The sequence below is a fragment of the Leopardus geoffroyi genome, chromosome A1, assembly GCF_018350155.1.
Source record: "Leopardus geoffroyi isolate Oge1 chromosome A1, O.geoffroyi_Oge1_pat1.0, whole genome shotgun sequence".
NCBI lineage: Eukaryota > Metazoa > Chordata > Mammalia > Carnivora > Felidae > Leopardus > Leopardus geoffroyi.
Window position 1 is genome coordinate 19,744,568 of NC_059326.1, and position 25,109 is coordinate 19,769,676.

Here is a 25,109-nt window from a genome sequence, read left to right on the forward strand (position 1 = left end):
AGACGAAAACTGTCTGCACCGTATCATTAAATGAAGAGATCCGGTTCCAAAACCGTGCATGCCTTGTGATCCGATTCTTCCTATACCCGCGCGGCCGTAGAAGGAGACGTGTGTTGGTGCTGGGGAGCGTGCTGCAGAACCCTGGCTCGGAGACCTGGCCCAGATTAGCCCTCTGATGCACAGACCTGAGGAGGCTCTGAATATCCTGTGACGAATGCCCAGGGGATGTTCTCAGGGAAGCACACGCCCCAGGAGCGACTCAGGCCAGGAGTGCTGGGAGAGCGGCTTCTCGGTTCTTCTCCCTTCCTGAGGGAGACGTGCTTGGCTCTGCCTGACCGAGGTGAGCGCCATCAGGCCGCGGAGGGCCCCCTGCCCCTTGGTGCTCTGGGCGCATCATCCGGACACCTCCACCCTCAGCCTGTGTGCTTACAAAATCTCCGCCAGCAAGCCCACCGCCCGGATCTGTGCGCCTGGCCCACAGGTCACAGAGCGACGACCAGGCCTCTTGGGTTCAGGCAGCCCGGCTGTGGCCCTGGAGACCCGAGGGAGGGCTGGACAGGGGGACTGAGCACGTGGACGCCTGTCCTCCATGAGCACTGCAACAGAAGGCGCCAGATTCCTTCTTGCTCATCGGTATTTCCTCATTTTACCATAATAAGTAAGTACTGCTTCTGTAAAAAAGAAGAAAAAAGCTTATTTTTAATTTAAAAAATGAGAGCCCTACATGACACGATCCTTTCTAGCTCTGACATCCTCTGATCTCATTACAGCTCTTGAAGGTTTACGCTGGTTTCTTTTCTTTCCTTGGCTTCCCAGGAGAACGCTTTTGTTTCCCAGTGTGCTCACTGTAGAGACACAGTGTTCCCGGAGGCCTGTGGGCAAATGGGCCGCCGCCTGCAGCCGGCCGCGGGGGCCCCGGGGAGGTGACGCTGGGTGAGGAACCTGTGTGTAGCCAAGGGCCAGGGTGGGGAGGGAGGACGCGGCCAAGCAGCTTGGCAGAGCCAGTAAAGTTCCTTCGCTCTTACCGTGTTCCTCCCTGAAAAGAAGAAAACACTTCAGCAATTCAAGAAGCCACCAGCCAGGATACTCTGAGAGGCCAGACTCATTCGAGCAAGATAGCCGACCCGGGAGGCGGGAGTCTGAGCGTTCGAGTGGCCTCGGCCTCAGCGTGGCCCTCACGCCATTGGAAGGAGACCCGGGTCTAGCATGCAGAGGGAAGAGGGGCTGTGCAGGGGATTTCGCTCCCAGGGGATGGGCTGGGACGGGTGCCCACGTCCCAGGGCCCGGAGGGCACAGGACCCGACACGCTCGCAGGCTCTGGCGGGCAGCACTTTCCACCCAGGCCGAGGGGCGACCCCTCAGGGCCTAACAAGAAGGTCTGGAAGCCGAGCAGCTTGGCTGAGTGCTGTTTTGAAGGGGAAAGAGAGCAGTTCCCGATCACAGTCCTTTGTGTTACTAGCGGTACTGGTATTAAAAGGAGGCCAGCCATCCACAGTCTCTTCACTTGAGAATGCCGTCCTAATCTCCTCGTGTCTCTGTCCCTTCCTTCTCGAGGCCGTGCACCGGGCTCCAGGACGGCGTGCTGTGTCCGCCCTGCCCCTGCGACCCTGCACACCTCAGCACAGGGTCTGGGAAGGCGGCCCACGCCTTCTCTCTCTAACCACAGGCTGGGGCCTCTCCACGTGGAGCCTCCCCTCCATGAAACTCAGGGTAGGGTGGGACTGTCCTCTTTCCCCATGAGTGTCCCCAGGCTTCACCGGTGAGACGGGTCCCTGGCCTGTCGGGGTGAGTTTTGTAAAGTGCCCCACCAGATTTTACACCACCCGTTTTTTTCCCCGTCTTTCTGAACTCGGGGGGTCCCTGGAAGATGGAAGTCCTCAGGTTGTGATCAGGGTCATCAAAGTCCTAGGCAAGGCCACGCCCTCCCTGGGTAAAGGTGATCCCAACCGGGGAGGTGGAAGGTCACCTGGGAAGCTGACCGAACCCCGGGGAACGGGATCCGTCCATAGCAGCAACGCGAAGCACGTTGGCCGTGACTCGGCTTTTCTATTTCTGGAGGCGGTTATCTGTTGGGGTTTTGTTCTCTAGCTGGGCAGAGTCCCAAGGGACAAGCTCCGGGAGAGGAGGAGCTGGGAGGAGGTGGCCAGGAAACACTTGACCTCCGGGGGGAAGCCGCGTCTTCTCTCTGGCTCTCTCTCCATCACGGATAACCACTCTTGAGCCGTTGTGAGGCTCTCGGTGACCCTGTGGCCGTGAGGATGGCTGTACTTCTCCCCTGGCTACCGCCTGCCCGGTTCCCGAACACCTCACACTCCTGCCGTGGGCAGGCCCCACCCAGCCGCATCCCTGCCCCAAGGCCCTCCCTCAGCCCCCAATGTCTGTGTCAGGCAAACTCCCCTTGACTCCTTGTTCTCTCCTACTGGGTCTCCCTGCTGTATGTAGCACGTCAGGACACTCCTCCGTGTGGACCCCTGAGGGCTGGGGCGGCACTTGTGGGCCCCCGGCAGGGGTCGCTGACGTGACCCATCTGGGGCCCTTGCAGCCACAGGCAGAGGCCAGTCACGAGGCTGCCGTTCTCACAGCTTGGTTTCTCCCTCACTTTTAGCTCCGGAATCGGTTCCCACATACTTGCCCTCTTGCCAGACCATCCTCCTCATCGACTGAAGAGGGGAAACTAATAGAAATCCTGAAGAGCTGGCTCAGATCTAAGGAAGCCAGACCAGAGTCAACTCAGGGCCAGCGAAGGCAGGCACCAAGGGCCGGTGGGCGGACTCCACTTCTACTTCCCCTTGGCGACGAGGAACTTAGGGAGACTGGGAACTTTAATTTTAAAATAAATATGACCGGGGCCAGGAACAAGCCAACCTTCATCTTCAGCAGCAGGTTTTCCACCCCCGTGCAAATTTCTCCTTGATTTGAAATTTTGGTTTTCTTAAAAATTCTGTGTTTAAGATCACCCCGCATTGTTGGTTTGAGGGAAGCAGGGCGGGAAGAGGGAGACGTGCTAATGGGCCGTGCACCTCCGTACCCCAGGAGAGGGCTCCACCCTGCCCCCATCGTGTGCAGCCCCTTTGTGGCCCTAGGCTCAAAGCATGATTATGGGATAGCACACATTGACATGAACAAATTACACGAGGCCAGTTTACATTTGCTTAAGATTAGGAGTGGCTTCAGTAATGCACGTGGCAGAGCGCCCGGGTGGTTTAGTTGGTTAAGTGTCCGACTTTGGATCAGGTCACGATCTTATGGTTTGTGGGTTCAAGCCCCACGTCGGGCTCTGTGCTGACAGCTCGGAGCCTGGAGCTTGCTTTGGACTCTGTGCCCCCTCTCTGCCCCTCCCCTGCTTGCACGCTCTCTCTCTCTCTCAAAAATATTAAAAAAAATATTACGTACCTGGCATTCTAGTGCTAGTTTGAAAAACTTCTGTGTTACCCCATTTTACCTCCTAATGACTGCAAAGTTGTAACAACATCAATAAACACATATAGAAATATCTACATATGTTCTTGGTGTTCAAGGCAAAATAACCCTCACTCATCATTCATAGAGGAGGAAAACCCAAGTGGACGGTTCCTCAGAGGTGCTCAGATCCAGGCTATCAGCCAAGGCACCCCAGGAAGGGGTTTTCTGGGTGCGCCTGCCCGGAAGGTCAGCGAGTATCGGCTCCATTTGCATCCGTCCTTTTCCGAAGAAAACGGGGTGGGCGGAGTGGACGGTACTTCTGGAGTGCAGGGTGTGGGTGGGTTGTCACAAAGGGGCCAGGAGGGAGAGGGGCCGCCAGTCACAGGGCCTTGGTGTGAAGGGCAGTCCAGCGACCCCACCCACTGTTCAGTGCCACGTAAGCCATTGTTTTCTTCCCACCTCTCTTCCGATCCATAAAATTGGCTTCCTGAGTTTTTAGCCCTGAAGTCCTTTCTCCTCAGTTGGAAAGTTTCAGTACAGTTAAAGCAGACTTACGTGAAAGATCAAAGAAAAAGGACTACGCGGCCTCAGCTGTGCAGAGCCTGGGGTAAACGGTGGCTCACCTTGGTTTCCAGACTGTGGCTCTCCCTAGCTCTAGACAGCCAGGTGCAGGAGTGGCCCAGAGACTTCCCTTCCCTCCCACGGTTAGCACCAAAGCGGGGCTGTTGGGATGCATGTGGCCGCGCGTTTCAGCTTGACGACAACAATGAGGGAACACAGATGCGGGCAGGTTTCCACAGAGATTTATTTTAAACCGTGGAGGCAACTTTGCATTGAGAGTCTCTTACATTGGTAATGGCTACAGGCATGTTTCAGTCAGAGGGAACACAGTGGGAAAGTGAGCAGAGTTGAAAAACATTCACAACATCCAGCAGCATTTGAACAGAGAACGGGATACAGACATTTTGACATGGTAAGCAATTCTTGCTCCGTCTCACCGGATCTGTCAGGAAGTCAAGGTCAAGCCTGTCCGGTCTGGTTGGTGGACTCTACCGGCAGACAGCATGGCCATGCCGGAGGGTTCTGCTGGCACCACACGTGAGAGATCGGTTCCAGCCTCGGGCTCATTACCTTCTCAGCCTGACCCCTTGGGGAATCTCATTTCAGAAAGAAAGAAAAAGACACCCGAAAAGTGACGCGCCTGCTGCGGCCAGGTGCGGAGGTGGCCACAGACTGACGGCGTGCAGGATGGCAGAGTCCATTTCCCTGGTTATGAAGAGTGGGAGGCAGGCACGAACGTGGAGCTAGCACCTTCCCTGTTGTCCAGTTAGTAACAGTTTTTGTCCTTGTCGTATAAAGATTTTCTTTTGCAAAATGACAGTACGTGAAAAAAAGTCAGTAAAAAAGCAAGGCAAATGGCGTCAAACACAAATATATCAAGAGTACCATGGTTACCAGTGACACAAGTGTTTGGTCTACACTTCATACGGGTGGATGCTACTGACCTAAGGCTGCCATCTACCTGGATGGGAAAAAGAAAAGTGTAGACAAATGAAATACTTTTTTCAAACCATTTTCCCTTTTTGTAGTATAGTTCGCCCTCTTCTGATTCCCAGAGAACTGAGGGAGAAAGGTATCAAGGTCAGATTCTAAATCTAATGTCAAAACTAACTTGCGGTTCCCTGACACCGTCTCTCCCAAGAAAGGCAGATATGCTTCTTAAGTCACAAAGGTGGACAGTTTGAGGTATCTATTTTTAATGAGATGGTACCATGATCAAGTTCCACCTTCTTTATCTTCTTCAGACCTCTAGATGGAAACACGCAGTAAGCAGTTTATGTGATGTGACAGAAGACAAAGACATTCCTATGTCAGCCACTAGTCAAACAGTAAACAACATGAATGGAATCACAGGATCTCAGGACTGGAAGGGGTCTTAAGGATGATCATCAAATTCGATCCCTACTCCAGGCTTCAGCCTCCCCCCCTCCCACTTTGCCGACAAGGGGCTGTCTACTGTCTGTGCAAACATTTCCTGGCACGGGGAACACAGGGAGGAATCCCACTCCAGTACTGGGCAGATCTAATTTCTGAAGACTGCTTTTGGGTGTTAGGCCTAAATAGGTTTCTCAGTGGAAGGGATAACGTTCACGGGCAAAATTACAAACTAAAAACCCCAAGGGTTGGTATGTATGTAATTCTTGGTTGTAAACTTGAGCAGAAGTTGAAAAATGAACACGGGTACCCTGAATTAAGTTACGGACACACGATACCTGGCTAGCGCAAGACAAAGGCGAACGGATGCAATGGCAAGAACTAGAAAGTGCCGCGCCCCACGGCAGAATGTTGGGGTGCCCTGGCTGGGCAGGGTCGGGTCTCTGAGGTGGGGGCCGCCTGAGCCCTTTTCACAGTCTCTGAATTGAGGAAAATGTTCCCTTCCACTTGGCGAGTGCCACTAGGTGGAGGATTTATCGCATTTGCCAACCTGTACTGAGATGACCCATTACTTGCGAGAACGATTTAAGGCCAACAGGGAAATTGAGGGCAGCCGCCTGCTTACGCACCGACGGGCTTGGCCACAGTTGTCTAGAACAGTCTCCTCCTGCCCCAGGCAAGCTCTTTCCTTTCTCAAAGGGAGCAGCCGAGACTGGCCCACCTGCGCAATAAGGGAACTAGCAGGCAAGTTCTCCCAGGCCGAGTCCGTGCATGCAGCGGTCTCCAGCTCCACCTCACGGCCTCCAGGAGGGGGCTGTGCCTCCAGAAACTTCAAAAATTAATTACCAAGGGCCATTTTAACATAACAATCCCAGATATTTCTAAAGGAAAAACAAACAAACCAACTTTGATACTAGCCTCAGCTGCAGGAAAACTTGACTCTCAAACTCTGAGTGAACCCCTCCTGGCGAACTGTGTGCGGCCTTCCTCCCTGCACGGGCCCGCCCATAATGACAAGAGCTCGGGCCCCAGGACTGCCGCTTGAGCGCGCGATTATTCTCCGGCAGCTCCAAACCACTTGTGGCCTTTGCGTACCAGGCTGATGCCAGATCGTAGGCATGTTTCTGTTTCTGCAGCCTACAGGTCACTTCCCGACTCCACTAACCCCACCTCCACCTTTAACCGGCTCAGAAACCCTTTCTGCTGGGGGAGGGGCACCCTGCGCAGAACTCCCCCGGGGGACCTCAAGCATGCTCCTTTCACTGAATGAACTACATGGGACTGAAATGACCCATCTGCTCCCCTGTGTGGCCTCTGCCCAGGCCAGGAAGTGGACCCCGGCACCCCAGGGCCTAGTTCAAAGCCCTCGTATGTGGTGCACACTCAACAGACGGCTCAAGTGGGCTACGATCTCTAGGAGCACCCAGAGAACTCTGTGATTCCCAGTCAACTTGCTAGATACCCACTTTCAGTTAAAATTTACTATTATTTTATTTATTTTTATTTAAAAAAAATTTTTAAATGTTTATTTTTGAGAGAGACACAGAGCGCAAGCAGGGAAGGGGCAGAGAGAGAGACACAGACTCCGAAGCAGGCTCCAGGCTCTGAGCTGTCAGCACAGAGCCTGACTTGGGGCTCGAACCCATGAGCCATGAGATCATGACCTGAGCCGAAGTCGGATGCATAACCGACTGAGCCACGCAGGCGCCCCAAAATTTACCATTATTTTAAAGGAGAGAAAAAGAAGACTGTTTGGGCAAAGTGCTTTCTTTTACTTTAAAATATATATCTTAGTGAAGGGGATAGCTTACATACAATTAAACAGTGAAAAGGCAAAAGCAAAGGAATCTCATTTAATGAATATTTGTGGCCAGTAACTTTGGTACACAGTTTAGAGCTATCCCTTTACTTAAAAGTCAAAATCCAGGCTTTAAAAATTGATTTTTAAGCAAAAGTAAATTATGCTTTTTAAAAATGAATCTGGGGCACCTGGGTGGCTCGGTCAGTTGGGCTCAGGTCATGATGTCGTGGTTCATGAGTTCGAGGCCCATGTCCGGCTGTGTGCTGACTGACAGCTCAGAGCCTGAAGCCTGCTTCGGATTCTGTGTGTCTGTCTCTCTGTCCCTCTCCCACTTGCACTCTGTCTCTTTCTCTCAAAGATAAATAAACATTGAAAAAAAAGAATCCCAAACCATGAAAAGGTGATCACGTTCCCTAAGAAAGACTGACTCAAGGCTAGCCTTCAGACAAAAGGGAAGATGAATTTTCAACACCCTGGGATTTCCACTTGGATTTGGCTGCTGGGGTGGTCCATGGAGAAGAGCGCCAGAATGAGTTTATTCTGATCAAGACCAGCAACAGTTGCCTCATTGAGTAGTACCCATCCACTCGTAACCAAGGCTGGAGCCAAAAGAAGTGTCAGGTTCACCTATAAGAGCATCAAATCTGGTTCCCAAGAGCTGCCTGGAAGTCACTCCTCCTAGTCATGCCATTACTAGTTAAGGTCCAAAAGCAACTGTTCCTCAAAAACTCTTCTTTTAGGTTCTCTTGTTTACACCTCAGCTGTATCCAACTGCCTGGTGTGACTACATGTTTTCTGCTTGGAACATTCTAGATCTCTGAAGATCCCTTCCAGTTTTGTGATTTTATGATTCCTTGAATAATTCAAACAACCAAATGAGAAACACGTCGTTGACTGACCGCATATAAAAAGACATGCAATTCCAAGTGCTTAATTTAAAACGACTTTCGCTACTGTGGACACAAACCCAGGCAGCTAGAGGTTCCAGTAACATTTCTTTGGAGAAACTGAGAGCAGGTGATTCGTTTTATCCTACGAAACAAAGAATAAGTCTGTGCATGACACGTGTGCAGTTTTGCCAGTTTCAGGTAAGGCATCACTTGCCGGAACTGGTCAAGTAACAGAGCAAAAACATATGTAAAGTGCAATTCCAATAGGGCAAAACAAGAACTATGACAGTTAACCTGGACAGGAGCAGAGCCAAGTGCTGGTGCCAGCCTTCACTCCTAATGGGTGAAGCCTTCAGCCACAAAATGCTTGGAAGACACGCACCACCCGCGTCTCTCTCTCCATGAGTTACAAAAATGGCGGAGGCACTCAATGTAAAACTCAAAGAATTCACAGTATCACGAACACGCACAGTTGGTTTGCTAAGCGCTTCTCACCAAATTCAAGCACCCACACAGACGAGGAAAAAGGAAGAGGCGGAGCAGCGGATGCCACGATACATCTGTGGTTTCCGATCGCGACTCTCATCGGTGGGGTGTCGAGTGGTTTCGACCTCCGAGTGGCTCTGAGGGCTGGGGTCCCGCCGTGCTGGGAGGGAGATGGCTGCAGTGAAGTGCAGGGTCACGGACCAGGGGGGCCGCGGTATACACTCGTGACCCCTTAGGGGCAGGCAGCTTCCCCGGTGGGGTGTGAGCTCGTCTAGACCTAACTCACATCCACGTCAGGCTTGAGGGGCACTGGTCTACCGCTTCCCTAACACCTCTCCCTCTCCGTTATACAGGCCACGCTCCAAAACCCAGGAAGGGAAAACAGATTAATTTCTATTACTCATTTCCAACACATGGTTCTCTATCATGTGCAACTTAGTAAGCGGCTCCAAGTTCTCGTAGTAGACTATAATATAGATATTTGAATATTTGAATTCCCTTTTTGAAGCTCTCTCACAATCATGCAGAAAAGACTCGGATTAGTTATAACAGGCAACTAACTGATGGTAAGCAAGGGTCATGTGGAAGGGGGCAGTGACGTGACCGGTGGTAACCGCTTCCGTGGGCGTGTGTGCACGCGCATGCACACGTGCAACCTTAGCGTTTGGGCACGTGAGCTCATCCGGTCTGAGGTCTCGGGTGATGGCCGCCATTACTCTGGCTGCACGGGGCGTGCGCACTGGTCCTACGTCCCAGCGCTGCAGCAGCGGACCCTCTCTAGGAAGCCCCCTCCCCGGGTCGTACACGGGCCAGTGTCAGGGGTCTTCAGAGAATGGGAGTACGGCAGCCACGTAAGGCTGGTAGTACTTTTCCTGGTTGGAAAGAAAAGCAATGAAAAGTCCCCGAGGGGCAAAACAATGGCTTCCCCCGAAGCGAAAGAAAAATCAGGAGCAGTTCAAATACTACCACCAAAAAACTGTCAAAATCAGGAATGCACAAGCTAATATGGATAGTGAAGGGCAAGTCATTGGCCTGTTTATCGGCAAGGCTTGATTTGACCTGGTGATCTCAAGACTTAGTGATCCCCGGCCGCTCCTGCCAGGGGAGGGTGACGAGGCGGTACATGTAAAGCGCGCACAACGGGGCAGGCTCATCGTGCATGCCTGCTGCTAACGCAGTCTGGCTTTACAGGTGAAAATAAGATTCCTAAAAGGGACTTCAATGGCCTGAGGTGAGTCACTACACATAAGAGTATTTCACTTCATCAAGTCTGTCTGGATTCCCTTCAACTGAGAGCTCTTCAGGTTCATTTTCTAAGCTCCCCACCCACTTTTTAAAAAATTTTTAACATTCCCAACCGGAACACAGTATGAGCTGTACGACTCGGTACCTTTTACGTCTCAGATCACACAGGTTTAGTACGAAAGTGTGCACAGTGTTCTGAAATACATTAAGATCAAAATCTTTAAATATCTAGTTTTTAAAGGGGAAGAGAATACAGATGGTGAGTAGAGCAGGATACGATCTCGCAGTAACGAACACATTCAAATTCAGAGGTGCAGCGCGGAGAAACACATCTTACAGATGCTTCCCCCCCCCCCCCCAGAAGGTCATGGGTTTTTGTTTCGTTGTGTTGTGTTTGTTTTGAATATTGTGAGTGAGGAAGAGCTATGTGAATAAAGCCAAAACAGAAAAGGCTCAGACAGCTCCAAATGAATTAGAAATGACCCAGGCACTGCGAGTTGAAGCTCTGAGTTACAATCACCCACCTCTGTGGGGACAGTGGTTGGGAGCAGCTTTCTCACAGCCTTTTTGTAACGTGGGAAAGACGGAGACACGGAGGCAAAAGCACAAGGTCATGTCTACTCAGAGCATGAGCGAGTGAGACGTGTCAAAGGGATAACTCTTCACGTGATTCAAGAAGTCGGTTGGAAAACCCACATGAATGGTTTCCCAGCTCTCTCTGTTGAAGAGGATTTCTGTGAAAGCGGAAACGCTGAGAAGAAAGAGCGTAAATATAAACACACTGGCAAAGAGCCGATGAAGCGGAGAGTAGGTAACAGAAGAAAAAGACGCTGACCACGGAATATGTGCCGGAAGTGAAGAAAACATAGAAACGACTTTATAATGACCAAAAATACCCTGAACAGATGCCTCCGTCATTTCTCCAACACGCAAAGCAACAACTAAAACGAAGTGTTGAAAAATGTAAAAATTAAACACCCCACACAAAGTTTTCAGTATGCTCAAAACAATGTAGCACAGCCAGACTGTATAAACCATTTGCTAAAAAAATATCTTCTTTTATATCGTATGAATGCGTTGAAAGTCTCCCTCGCCAGCGTTCACTCACGAGCTCACCCCTGTACGCGTTGCTACCCCGTCAGCTCAGCCCCGCTCTGCAGTTTCTCTCGAACTCTCACACGTCCGCTTGCAGCTCCAGTAATGATGTGGATTAGAACAACCGTTTCTTGAGTAAATACTATCTTTGTGATGCCTGCAGTGTCATCAAGACACGACTGGGGTCATATCCCACAACTGTGAAAAGGAAAAGAAAACATCTGATGAATTAAAAATTCAATTGTGCTAAGGATAAACAGTCCCCATCGAATGCAAGTGAACGTTTTGACAAGCAACTAGGAGCTATGCTAACTGCTTTCTAAATCTATTAAGTAGTATTTTGCCATGAAAATGTTTCACGTAAACTTTAAAACCGTGGCTGTGGGGAATTTCAATCCAGCCAGTGGAGAATAAGGCAGATCAGATTTCACTTAAGGGGCAAGGGAACAGACGTGTGTTAGGCACCCAATGGGTGCCAGGGATGTGCTGTGTCCTTTCTGTATCTTCCCTCATTCAGTCTTCTCAAGGTCCTCTAAGATGTCTCATTTTCAAAAATGAAGGAACCAAGGCTCCCAGACTTGACTTCTAACTTGCTCCAAGTCACAGAGGCCTAGTGGCTTCGAAGGGGGTTATTGTAGCCACCGCATCCTGTGGCCGCCTCCAAGAAGGGCCCAGAGTGGGCCGGTGCGCCGGGCGAGCCTGTGCCTGTTTGTCAGGGGTGGCGCAGCTGTGGCCCCTCCTGTCCTGGGCTTCTGCTGTAGTACCAAATCCATGCGGTCCAGCACAGTCCTCACAGAGGCCCTGGAGGAATGCTTCTGGATTAATTGATCTCACGGGGGAACGATCTCATTTATTTCTTGTTGGCTTACCTGAGTCCTTCCTTTCCTTCAATGCTCGGCTCAAACCCCACCACCTTCCTGAAGCCATCTCCAGCAGCCCCATCCCCCTCCACTGAATTCTTCAGGTAATTCTTGCCTGTATCACTCTTTTGGCTGCTGAACACATGACCTATTAGTAACTGTCAAAAAGACAGAGTACGTCCCCAGTAGACTACCCGCTGCCTGCAGCCAAGAGCCATGTCCGATTTTGGTGTGTGAAGCCCGTGTCCTGGTGTGGGGCCTGGCACATAATGGGTTCTCAAAAACACTCACCGCTGACAGTAACCTTGTGAGCAGACCTCACACAGTCTTGGGGCTCCGGTATATTTACACAGGGCCAAAGATGGAAAGCTTCTAAAATGAGATGGCATCCTACCTTAATAACCTTGTCAGTTCCAGAAGTCAGTAACCATCCTCTGGTTGCATCGAAATGCACATGCACAATGTTATGTTTACTGTCATGGAAGGTAGCCGTGGGTGCACGTCTGGAAGAAGCAAAGTAAGTTTCCGAGAGTGAAAAGTAGTGACACATGAATGAAAGAGACCTAAGGTGTCATTAAGCTCTAATTTGCGGCCAAATGGCTAAGACTGCTTCACATTATTTATTATTATTATTTTTTAATGTTTATTTATTTTTGAGAGAGAGAGAGCCAGATTATAAGCAGGGGGAGGGGCAGAGAGAGAGGGAGACACAAAATCCAAAGCAGGCTCTAGGCTCTGAGCTGAGCTGTCAGCACAGAGCCCAATGCAGTGCTCGAACTCATGGACCACGAGATCATGACCTAGCTGAAGTTGGACGCTCAACCAAATAAGCCACACAGGTGCCCCTATTTTTTAATTTTTTTAAAAATTTTATTTTTAAGTAAAGTCTGTACCCAACATGGGGCCCCAACTCACAACCCCTAGGTCAAGAGTTGCATGCTCTACCGACTGAGCCAGCCAGGCGCCCCAAGACTTACTCACTTTAAAATTACTCTTTATATCTACTGTTAGTCCCTGGGAACCTGTTAATGATTTTTTTTCTTAAGGTGCAACGATTCTTCTCTTCTCCAGAATGGGAAAGAGATGATGACATTTCCCAAAGTCTTACGGATTACTTGTTGCTCTGATAGAGCCTTTGAAAATCTCTATTGATGCTTTTGACAAATCTTAAAACAAACGCCTCAATGCTTTTGCTAAGTCTCAGAAGAACTTGCTGGTACCTGTGCCTATTAAAAACAAAAAGCACACCTGTTACAAAGCCTAAGATACTACTACCATTCTAACTGAAGGGCTGCCTAATCTATTTCCTTGTGTTCCTGGTGTTAACTTGCAGGCTTCTTAGTTCTTCTATGGTGTTCTAACTCTTTAACCAGTAAAACAACCTATCAACAAACATCATTATTTGTTTTGTATTTTTTCATCTGTGCATTTTTTTTTTTTTTTTTTTTTTTTTGGTAAGAATGCTTGTCAACTGCCTAGGTTGTCTAGAAGCAAAGCATTAGAGGCAGGACAAACGGTGCCATGGGGATGAGGGGGAAGGAGGGACATAGGGAAGGAGACGGCTGTCTTCTCCTCGTGTTTCAAGGAGGTCCACTCTGCACTGGGTTCTCTGAAGACGGCTGTTACCTGTAGCTAAATCTGCAGCACAGATCTTGAGTATTCTAAAACGGTCACTTTCAAATATTTAGAATTCAAGATTTAGGTTCAGTGTGCTGTTGCCTAGGCTATCTGGGTCTGTGTCTTTAGCTATAAAATGAAGAATTAATTTAGAATATCTCTAAAGTTTCTTGCAGCTCTCTAATGAAAAGAACTCTCTTATGAATTCCATCACATATGATGAGTGGAAAATAATCAATGAATATAAATGCTTATTGATGCAAGGGCATCTTAATTTATATTTGATATGGATAAATAAGAAGGAAAAAACACATAAATTAGGGTTATCTGTAAGAGAATGCTTTGGTTTATTAATTGCCAAGAATTTCCTTTAAATGCTGACTTCCTCTGGTGCATTTTAAATGTGTTTCTATCTACGTGCCGCTTACAAGACACCTATCTTATACTTAAAACGATTCTACTGTAGACAAGGTACGGGAGTAGGTGGGGGAGAATCGGGCAGGTAAGTTCCTCAGGAGAGCGTGCCGTCATCCATTATATAAGGGGAACGTGTTGCAAAGAATTCTGTTTACTCCTGGGGCACTTTGGAAGTAGCGGCATTCAAGGGGTAACACAGATGTGCCCCTCCACGTACACACCCCAACACTGACGTGCAGTAACCTAAGGTCCTAGGATATTGGGCAAGACCAACAAGCAAGACTGAGTAGCCGCACGGCCGGCAGTCCTGGCCTCTTAGGTAAAGTGGCTTAGCGATTCTGGAGAAGACGCCAACTTCTGGAGCCTGTGGGCTGATTCAGCTCCTGTAAAGATACCAGCTTGGGCTAGAAAGTGAAGCTTGGGCTCCTACACTCCTGAGCAACCCTTAAGGAAATAAACAGATAGAAGGGTTTGCTGGACGAACATCTGTTTGCAGTGCACATGTCCTTGGGGGTGGAGAAAAGCACAGAAGACATGAATTCTTCACGTGTACTCCCTTTTCCTGTCTCGTAAGAGAACACGTATCTCTTGGAAGGAAGGAGGGCTTTACCCACTTGCCATGGTCTATATTCTATAAATTTTTTTAAGTTTATTTATTTATTTAGAGAGGAGGAGGGGGTAAGCATGAGAGAGAGGGGGAGAGAGAGAATCCCAAGCAGTGAGGCTCAATCCAATGAACCGTTAGGTCATGACCTGAGCCAAAACAAGGACACTTAACCACTGAGCCACCCAGGCGCCCCGCCATGGTCTCTATTCTAAACCAGCAGGAACGAGGACGCCGTTGGTCACGGCTGAGGTGCCGAGGGCAGCTTCCCAGATCACATTCTCTCCTTCACCCTGACAGCCCTGCGCATCGCTGGAACTCACTCTTCATCGGTGATGGCCTCGTGGCAGCTGTCACAGACCCTCACTTCAAACTCGAAGCCCATCAGGGGGATGGAGGAGCGCTTGGAGCTGCACTTGCCGCAGACGGCCTTCCCACACTTGCGGCAGTGGTGCTGGTGGGAGAGAGAGCGCACGCTTGCTGTGGCTCCCACGCCTCTGCCTTACCAGGCTCAGGCGTGGTCGACAGCATTCAGGGGAGGATGTTAAACAAGAGCGCCCCAGGAAACTGAAGGAACACACCAGGCGTGTTCTCTTCGGGGCTCTTTATTCAAAGGAAAGCTGCTGGAAAGACATCTGCTCGTGCCACCGCACCCGCCCCTTCCCCCACCCCTACCACAGCCCCCTTTCACCCATTCTCGGTCCTTCCCAGCCATCATTAGTATGAACTCCACAGATTATGCTGCTGGATGAAGGAGAACATGAGTGAAGCCCAATTCATGCTCAGGCCATGCTCAGGCTGGGTGACTAACACTGATTTCCTTGGGGAGGACCAAATCCAACCTCGAATCAGACTGAAAATGCTCTATTATTATGAGTAGATCTAAATGATGAAAACTAAGATGGCAGGAGAGAAAGTGAAATTATTAAGAAATAAACACCACTTACATAATTTCATGGTTTGGTACCACTATGAGCTAAGCATGACCCCTCTAATTTTAAGATGTGTTTCGGTAGACGCCACTAGAATTCTAAAATCACATCCCTTAACTACTTGGAACAAGGCACTACAGAAACTGAACCCAGAAGGAATGAGCTGCAGTCGATAAGGGAATAAATTAATGTACAGTCACAAAGTGGCTGCAGGGTTATAACTGACCCCCCCCCCCGCCCCCCGCACCGTCCCCGCCAACTTCTGCCCGGGGTGCTGGTTCTTCTAAGATCACAGGTGAAGTTATTTCCGCTCTATTACATTCTGATGAGGGATCTGTATCACCCACCTGTCTTAGGCCAATTTTCTTACTGTCCCACATTTGCTTGAAGTTCCAGAAGAAAGGCTGATCACACTTTTGGCAGGAGTCGCTGTCCAGCCATTCAGGGGTCTTGTGAAATAAAGCACGCAACAGGACACAGTGAGGAGCAGTGAAGACAATGAACGATTAACACCGATGAAAGTTACAGAATCAAGATGTGTTTACAAGAAACAGAGGTATGATTGCTCAGTTAGTCATTGAAAAAATATTCACTGAAGGCCTATTGTGCGTTGAGCCCTGGGGGACGTAGTGGTGAATTAAAAGAATCTCTGTCATCATGGAGGACTACACAAGAAAATATTATGAATGTCAATTACTTAAATAAGTGAAAGTGCTAAGGCCTGAGAAGGCGACGCAGAGTACCATGAGAGCGGAACAGCACAGGCTGGGGCTCAGGCGCATTCAGGGATGGCTGGGGCCACACCACACAGAGTTCTGAGAGCCATGGTGACTTTATCACATATTCTCAGATCATATATCTGCTCTGGCTGTATATAATTATGTGTAACTGCACATGACACATACACACAGCTACCTGTGTGGGAAGGATACAATGTGGCCTCAGTGGGTACTCAGGGAAGCCGCATATCCACCTTCCGCTCACGGCAGGGCCCAGCAAGGGTGCAGGCTTTGCTCTTTGCCTCATGGACCACATACTATTCCGCCTCTGTTTGCTATTTCCCAACCCCATCACGAGTACTCGAAACTGTTTCAAAGGAGTTTAAAAGACGTATTAAGCTTAAAGTTATTCCTTAGCAAATCTTTACGGATTATGCAAATGGTGACTCTACATCTGTTTCTAGAGTTCCATGTTCAACTCTGTACATTTCATCATTTGGCAGAGAGACTGATCTCTTTCCACCTATCACTGAACCCAAGGAACCTGGACAAATATATCCAACTCCAGGATTTCTCAAAAATGAATTCCAGGAAACTCCCAATGTGACTCGCAGGCCACTTACTATATAAAAGAAGCCTGAGATCAAACAAGTTTCAGAAATGTGGCAAACAACAGCCCGCCCCCTCTCTCTACGAGATTCAACAGACAGCAGCATAGCCAAGGCTTGGAAAGGCTTTTGTCTGTTGATGTAATCCTTTTCCAAACAAGACCTGTTACGGAACAGATTTGGGGGGTTAGCCTATTCTCCCACCTCCAAGCAGAAATGAACCTAAAGCTATACACACTGTCTCAAAAAAGAAAAGTAAAAAGATGACATTTTAGGAGTTCCAATTCTTGGTTTATTTATTTTAGCAAAACCAAAGAGTTATTAGGAAGTAAGCCTTGATTTGCTTTGTAATTTGCATGCTCTAATCAGTTTAAAGACAGATTCGACAAAGTAATACAAAGTTTTCAGGCAAAAACATTTTATCCCTGAAAGACTTATCTATGTTGTGATTTTTCAAAACACTTATGATGCAGGAAAATTCACAAAAGAGTCACATACACACACTACTGCATCTTTTGTAAGGAAGCATACAGGTTTAGGACATGTATCAAATGCGTCACAGTGGGTGTCTATGAGGGGGAAATGGGAGTAAGGATCAGGAAAAGGGAACAAAATCAGCATGTGTGGTATGATTCCATTTTTTATCCACCACCCCCCCACCCCCGCAATGCTTGTACATGTGTTTTTGCAGAGCAAACTATAAGGAAGGACTTTTGCCAACATGTTACGGGTGATATTTCTGGGGTGGGTGACATGTTTTCTATTTGTTAATGAGCACTCTGTGATTTTTCTACAAAGAACATGTATTGTATATACGTCTAAAAAATGATAACGATTCTTGACAAAACGGGTTTCACGAACAAGAGAAACACAGGTTTAGCCTATGAGATGTCAACTCGATGTGTGCTCAGCCACTCAGTCTCCCTCTGCTCCCCAACGCCAATCACCTCTGACTGCTTCTACTGCTCACAAGCATAGGGTGGCTTCTCTTGTTCACCTGGTCTTTACTTGTGGTGTTTTCTGTTCTGGTCGGAGCACATCCGGGCCCCATCAATCTTTCAATTCAGCGCCATGTCCTTGCACAAACTCTCTGCTGAGAAAGCCAACAATGGTAACGCCCCTTCATAAATACCCGGCACTAATGTTCTATCTTACAGCAACTACGATCGAATCCTTCATACCATTTAATAACAGAAAAGACCCACATGTCTTTTCTTCCAGAAAGTCAGCCAGCACAGGGACTGCTTCCTTACAAGTCTCCAGCCTCCTGAGTTAAGCACCCTGCATAACATTTGCCAGGACCCAGAAGCTCCACAGATACATCTCAGGTCTTTACATTTCTACAAGATGACCCTTGCAAAAAATGGCTGGAACTATCACTCAAAGAAGAAGATTCAAAACAGTCAGCAAGTACCAAGTGCCCCTTTGATATCCGCACGTCAAAGGGTGTAACTTAAGCAAGATGACTCAAAGGACAGCCCATCAACCCCCTGGTTTCATCTCTGGAAACCACATCATTATCCTCTTTGGGGCCTCTGTCCCTCAAGGGTGGAGGCTGCATGCACTGAGGGAAAAGAGCCCGGTGGCTCCCCCTCTCCTGGTCTGGTCAGTTAGGCCTGGGAAGAAGTCAGGACAGACTAGGTGTGACCGTCCCTCACCCAAAGCAGGCTACAGCACAGAATCCCCAGTCACATGGACGGCCTGGCTGGCGTGGTCCCCGCACACTGCACCGATTTCCTTGCTGTTACACTGAAGGGGCCAAGCGGTGCTTTCAAAAGCCATATTCTGCAATTCCCCACTTCCAAAGCGTAATGATCATTTTAATTAGTTACTAATAGAACTCCCATGGATTTATGGTTTGGGCAAGTTAGGCTTTAATCTTCTTAAGCATTTAATTACTGGCATTTGAAAGGCATTACATTGTGGATAATAGCAACTACTCTCTTGAAATGAGATTGGGGTGAGGGCGTGGAAAGAAGTTGGGAAATTGCTTTTGTCTTTTTAAAGTGTTGCTTTTCTAAGTCTTGCACCCTGCAAAGAAATAAATTAGAAGAATATACACTGTCAGAGGGAAAGTTCACCCCACGTAATTCTAGGGAAATGAGAAAATGGTTAACTTCAAAGTCCTTGTCAAAGGGGATATTCAGTAAACAGATCAGTTGTTAAGATGCTCAAAGATGAAAAAAGAAAACTCGTAAAGAAAGAATCCTATGATAAAACTTAAATGTATGCTTAAAAATGACAAAGTATATATTTATATCTGGAGAATGGTTAAAAGCACAAAAATAGTTATTTCTGATATTTCTACTAATATCAAACTAAAAAGACTCTGACTTCATCAAGTACCATTTCTCACACGTTAGCCACCGTTCTCTAACATAAAGCACATGAGTTTTCTATGCTTCTAGGGCACTTTAGGGAGTAATCGCCTGAAAATAGATGGTTCCCTTTTCCCACCTGAACTTTGGTTATGAATGGAGCAACAGATTCAAAGTCTGAACAGCTTAGTCTCGGTCGAAATTCTTATGAAATCTCTATTGCATGAATGTTACATGCCAATTTGTGAGGGGTACAAAAAATGGAATTTCCTTTTGTACGGAAAATTTTTTTTTAAGGTTTATTTGGTTTTGAGAGACAGAGAGAGACAGAACCTCTCTCTGTGGAGAGAAGGGGCAGAGAGAGAGGGAGACACAGAGTCCGAAGCAGGCTCCAGGCTCTGAGCTGTCAGCACAGAGCCCGACACGGGGCGTGAACCCACAAACCGTGAGATCACGACCTGAGCCAAAGTCGGACACTCAACTGACTGAGCCACCTAGGCGCCCCCGAAAATTTTTTATTCTCTGACATAACATGTCTAATTTCACAGTTTAATCATAAAATAAAGCAGAAATGAGCAGAAGGGGAGGCTGAGGCATTCCTCGGCAGACCCAGAACCGCACAGTCCAGCCCAGCGGCCATGGAGTGGTCCTGTGACCTGCTGTGACACGTACCTCCTGCCTCTCCACGTCCATGTTCCAGACCACAATCCCGCCATCACCACCGCAGGAGATGAGCTGCCGTGTGTGCTGCGCATAGGAAAGGGCCTGGACTTTGTCACTGCAAAAGAAAGCAAAAGTCAGTGACAGTTCTGGAGAGCAAATGAAAGCCCTAAAGGCAGGAAGCCCAGCAAAGTCAATCAGTGCGCATGCTCACCCTTGAGCCCCAAGCACAGGTCTTAGAAATCAGATGGAATCAAAATGTTTAAGATGCTGAGGCCCAGGAAGACAGAGTTTTTGTCAGTTACCAACACTTAAGGGAAAAAGCTGATTGTTGAACTCAGTGTGAGATAGTACTAGCCCTTTCCTTAATTGATTTATTGTATATAAAATCTGTGGCACATGTTTGTGCTGTATTTGTTCTAAAGTCATGATTTTAGCTTTTAAAAAAAATTTTACTTTAGAGAGCGCGTGAGGCGGGGAGAAGGACAGAGGGAGAGAGGGAGAGAGAGAGAGAGAGAGAGAGAGAGAGAGAGAGAGACTCTTCAGTAGGCTCCACGCTCAGTGTGGAGCTGGACACAGGGCTCAATCCCACCACCCTGGGATCACAACCTGAGCTGACATCAAGAGTTGGATGTTCAACCGACTGAGCTACCCAGGTGCCCCTGATTTTACCTTTCATAAGAAAAGTATCCTTTTTTTAATGTTGATTTTTGAAGGAGAGAGACATAGAGTGCAAGTGTGGGAGGGGCAGAGAGAGAGGGAGACACAGAATCTGAAGCAGGCCCCAGGCTCCCAGCAGAGAGCCCAGTGTAGGGCTTGAACTCATGAACTGTGAGATCATGACCCAAGCCAGAGTTGGATGCATAATCGACTAAGTCACCCAGGCACCCCCCCAAAAGTATCCTTTAAGAGTACTGGAGGTCATTCATCGGAATGCCCACTGCATTCCTGCCAGATCGAGGTAAACCATGTTGCCTGAGGTGTGAGGCACACCATGGTGGCTTAAGCCAAAGGGTGCCATTTCTTGGCTTCCAGAGTGAAACCAAAGCAGCAATAGACTTGAGTTTTGCTGACTCTCTATTTTCTCTAGTTTTCATTTCCTCTCTACTCATTTTGTGTTTTATTTTTCTTTCTAGTTCATACATGGCTGATGAATTATTCCTTCTTGGGGAGAGCCAAGACCAGTTCCGTGGTCTGACAATTTGAGCATCACTAACAAAAAGTTATATACATTATTCTCCATTGGGTGAGGGAATAGGAAACTGGCTCCTTGGTTGTTTCTGATTATGTTTCTATGTTGAGCTCAAATCAATTAAGGATTCTGTGCCCACTGGGAAGGAGAACAACTCCTTGAAATCTGGACTGGGGTTTTTTTTTTTTTTGTGTGTGCTTTCGTGTTTCCTTTTGCCCTGCAGCTGAAGTTGTGGAACAGATGCTGTTAAAGCCCCGTGTGTCTGCGTCTACACTTCAGTAAGGCCTGTCCCTCTCGTATATGGAGTGCTATTGTATTTCCAGAGGGTGTCAATAACTTAGATTACAGTATTATTTCTTTTTTCTTGTTTTAATTTCTTTTTTTTAGATTATAGTACTTCTTAAATTATAAGAACTTGTTCTATTTGGCTTATAAAGAGAAACAAATGTTTATAGAAATTCATTCTTCCTAAACTTAACAGAAAAAAAGGAAATTGGGCCTCTAAAACTTTAAGTTTACTAGACTTAAAAATTATTTTACACAAAATACTAACTCAATAACATTTTAAGAACCTAAGTTCAGAGAATTGAGGCTAATTCTTTGGCAAGTGAGACTAGTATGGTTACATTTTAAAACACAGCTAGTCTTTTTCTAATTTATCAGTGTTAAGTATAACACAAGTGTACAACTTATTTTAATGGGGTTGATTTCTTATAAGTGTATATAGGATAACTGGTCAAACAAGCGAATATGATGCCTACATAATGCTTAAGACTATCAAAAATATAAATTCGTGTTGAACGCAAGTGAATTAATTGCTTTGATAAAGTTTCTCTATAACTAGCAATTATGTGTTATGGCACATCAACTTACAGATAATCCCTAAGATCTTTAGGTAACTTAAAATGGATTACTATTAGGTTGAACTAATTGATAAATAATCATTGGATACCCACTTAGATAATTTCCAAGTAAGTCAGAATGCTGAAACTTTGATTACAAAGCATAATATTAAGCTTATATACACTTCCTTTTTATTTTGTACATCCTAGACAGGCTGCAACTTAGGTGAGTCACCAATGAACACGTCCACGTGTGCCACCTTAAGGAGACATAAAGGTGGCATATGTTGCAAGAGAAATTTCTGTGGTGTGTGCTCCTGAGCTTTGCTGGTCTGCTCGGATGCTTGTATGTGACAGCTTTCAATTACCCACATCCTCCCTCCTCCCAATTTTCTCTGGGAGATATACACTAGTTACTTTGGTTAATTATTATAATTAAAATGGATGGTTGAGACTATGCCAGGGGCAGTAATGGAGACAAGATATGATGATGTGTGGGCTTTTGTTTTTCAAAGAGAAAACAGAACAGTTTTGTCTTAAAGCAATGGTTCTCGAACTTTTTTGTCTCAGGACCCCTTTGCACTCTTAAAACTTATTTGAGGACACCAAAGAGCTTTGGTTTAAATAAATGATAACTATCAATATTTATTGTATTTGAAGTCAGAATTGAGAATTAAAAAAAATATCGATTCATTTGGAATTAGCAACGAATCCATTCCATCTTAATATAAGTAAAATATATTTGATGAAAATTAACTGTACTTCCCAAAGTGACAAATTTTGATGACAAAAATGGCACTGTTGAACATTTCTGCAACTCTTTCTAAATAGTATGTGGCTTTACAGGAGCGAGCCAGATAACCATCTCTTTCTGCATTTATTCTGATGCCACTCGTCATGCAGCCTCTGGAAAACTCCATTGTACATTTTTGAGAGAATATGGATGAATAAGGCAGTTCTAAAGTAAAGTACAAATTTGTTCCAGAATATGAGAAAGAAAAATGAAGGATAAAACTTGGAACGTGAATTTTATTTGCTTTGGTTTATAATACTCGAGTCTGAAAAAAGAGCAATAAAATGCATTAAAATCTTGGCGTAGTTCCCTCAGTTTTGATGGCCTGCTTCCTTGCCTTACTGATTAATGCCTTTGACTACAATGCAAAAGGATATTTTTTACCTTCTATAGAATCTGCCTAGCTAGCAAAGATTTTGTGTGTCACCACAATTATTTTCAGAGCTTTATGTTGACTTGGTTAAAGTCCCAGAAACATCTCTGACAACTCTTTTGATTTTGCCTTCCCAGACTGTACCCTGTCTTTTGAAAAAATAAAATAAAAAATTTGGGATACTTTTTATACCTACAGCTATCTTTGAGATTTCCTGGAGGGATCCTTGAGAATTGTAAAGATGTGTTCCTTTGCCTCATAAAAAGAGAGATGCTATAAATAACTGTATTCGTTTGCTGTGTTGCTATTTTAAGAGTTTCATGGGACGAGTTGTCAGATCACAAGAGATGCTCAGTCTTCCCTAGGTCAAGTCAGTATAGATAAGATGTTATTAATATATAAGTATTTCTAAGGTTGCATATTTTATGGGAGGACCCTGGAGATTAATCAGAGCTCTCATTGTCTATAATATGTTTTCCCCTCTGGGGAAATAATGATCAAAACTCTTGGGAAACACTTATGTAGGCTATCTCAATAGAGAATTTTATTCTCCTCCCTTATGATATTATCTGTCACAGTAAAAAAAAAAAAAAAAAAAAAAAAAAAAAACCTAACCATTAAAGTCTCTATAATCTATAGATAACTTTTGTTTCACTCTGATGCTTGCCTGAGGGCTCTGTTATAAGCTACAGTCCAGAAAGGAGAATCTCGAGAGTTTCACAGAAAAGGACGACATGTACCAGGTATTTTAAAATATTGCTATTTCAAAGAACAGAGTCTCGGGCAAAGGTTACAGAGCTGACACGGCTTAGACAATTTGTAAGCTGTGCTAGTGGACCAAGTCTGGATTTCCTTGGATTTCTGGACTCTTTTTAGTCTGGCTGCAGATGGCTTCATGAATGCAGACTACTAAAGCAAGAACCAGCAGAACAAGAATTAATTACACAGGACTGAATGAACTGAAGAGGGACATTTTACTGTGGTTATATGTCTGGAATATTGTTAAATGTTCTTTGGATCTATGAGGCTGCCTTTTCTCTTACTTTTTACCCTACGTCTAACCTACAATCTTGTAAGCTCTGCTTTTATAAGCTGAAGAAACATTTAAACATGACATCCAGTTTTCAATGATTCCCCCGGAATTAAAACAGTAATACTGGATCCCCTTAAATTTACTGGCAATATATTTATTTTGTAGGTTCAGTTAGCCTCCATCCAAAGGATATGACTTGGCAACCAGGTCTTTACCTGGAGTGTCATATTAGAGAACGATGCTCATCGAATCAGATATGACTAGCCACTTGAACTTATGGCGCCAATGCCTACAAAGTCTTCCCAGGAAAACTGGCCTAGTACTGGCTTTGCAGGGTCCTGGCCTTACAGATAGTAACGAAACTACCAGGCCAGGGACCTGGCAAACGTTGGCAACCTCGAGGAAGTCAACCAAAGCTGTAAATACCACAGGTGAAATATGGTGCAGAATCTTTTGGGCTAGCTTTCCTAATCTTGGCACAGCCAATAACAGAGGCTTTGAAAAGCCCAATCCAAGATTCCTTATAAAAACTTGCAGGCAGAAGTTAATTCTGCAGGCTTGATAGTTATTGTTTAATACTCTTTGGCTCTATTATTTGCAAAGCAAACCAAGAAGACCTATATGGCTAATTGACACTCTCACCGTACAATGTAAATAATTAGGCCAAACCTTATGAGACCAACCTTTTGTGATCAAGAATAATCTTTGAGATTATTATGATTATAGGAGGGGTGGGGGAAGAACTACCAGGCAGACTGTGAAGGAATGAAATGGGCAAAAAGAAATTACTGGTATCTTCAAATGGAATATCAGGTAATACCTAGCATACCTTTGGGGTTGTCTGATTCTGTAGGGGTCTGCATCTTTCAGTACCATTAACTTTGCTATTTCATAACTCTATACGTTACACGAACCTGGTATTATTGCAAATGAACCTTTCCAGTGATGATATAACTAATCCCCCTGCCCTCCCCCTCCCACAGAAGAAGCCAATTGTGAATCCACCTACAAATTCATTTCAGTTCTCCACTGTCTGTGCATATGTCTGTTCTTTGGGTTTTCCTTCGAACTGGTGGAACATCTTACTAGTCCCTTTAGTAATTAATGACTAATATAAAATTTTCACCGGGTATTTGTTAACAAAAGAGTCAGTTGTTTTCTATCTCTCTTGGCTGCTACTTCACACATTTTAAAGTATGGAGCGCCACCATTCTGACATTCAAGGGCAAGAAGGAAAATCTATCTACTTGAACAGACTCGTAACCCGGTGATTTGAACTACATTTCA

General features: G+C 46.3%; 2 protein-coding genes across 2 annotated transcripts in view; one reads left to right on the top strand and one right to left on the bottom strand.

The window, feature by feature from the left end:
* The first annotated feature begins 225 nt into the window (after positions 1-225).
* Positions 226-1,697, top strand: LOC123596937. The gene is made up of 3 exons (XM_045475152.1): positions 226-662; positions 817-933; positions 1,045-1,697. Exons 1-3 carry the CDS (start codon positions 226-228, stop codon positions 1,367-1,369), a joined length of 879 nt encoding a protein of 292 aa, XP_045331108.1. The 3' UTR covers positions 1,370-1,697.
* Positions 1,698-4,189: 2,492 nt separating this feature from the next.
* WDFY2 (WD repeat and FYVE domain containing 2) overlaps positions 4,190-25,109 on the bottom strand; it is a 181,709-nt gene continuing 160,789 nt past the window's right edge. Inside the window, exons 9-13 of the mRNA XM_045475148.1 lie at positions 19,602-19,707; positions 15,632-15,733; positions 14,676-14,806; positions 12,109-12,217; positions 4,190-11,052 (exon numbers count right to left, since the gene is read on the bottom strand). Of these exons, the coding sequence (XP_045331104.1) occupies positions 11,023-11,052; positions 12,109-12,217; positions 14,676-14,806; positions 15,632-15,733; positions 19,602-19,707 (478 nt within the window). The 3' untranslated portion in view covers positions 4,190-11,022. The remainder of the gene's footprint in view (positions 11,053-12,108; positions 12,218-14,675; positions 14,807-15,631; positions 15,734-19,601; positions 19,708-25,109) is intronic.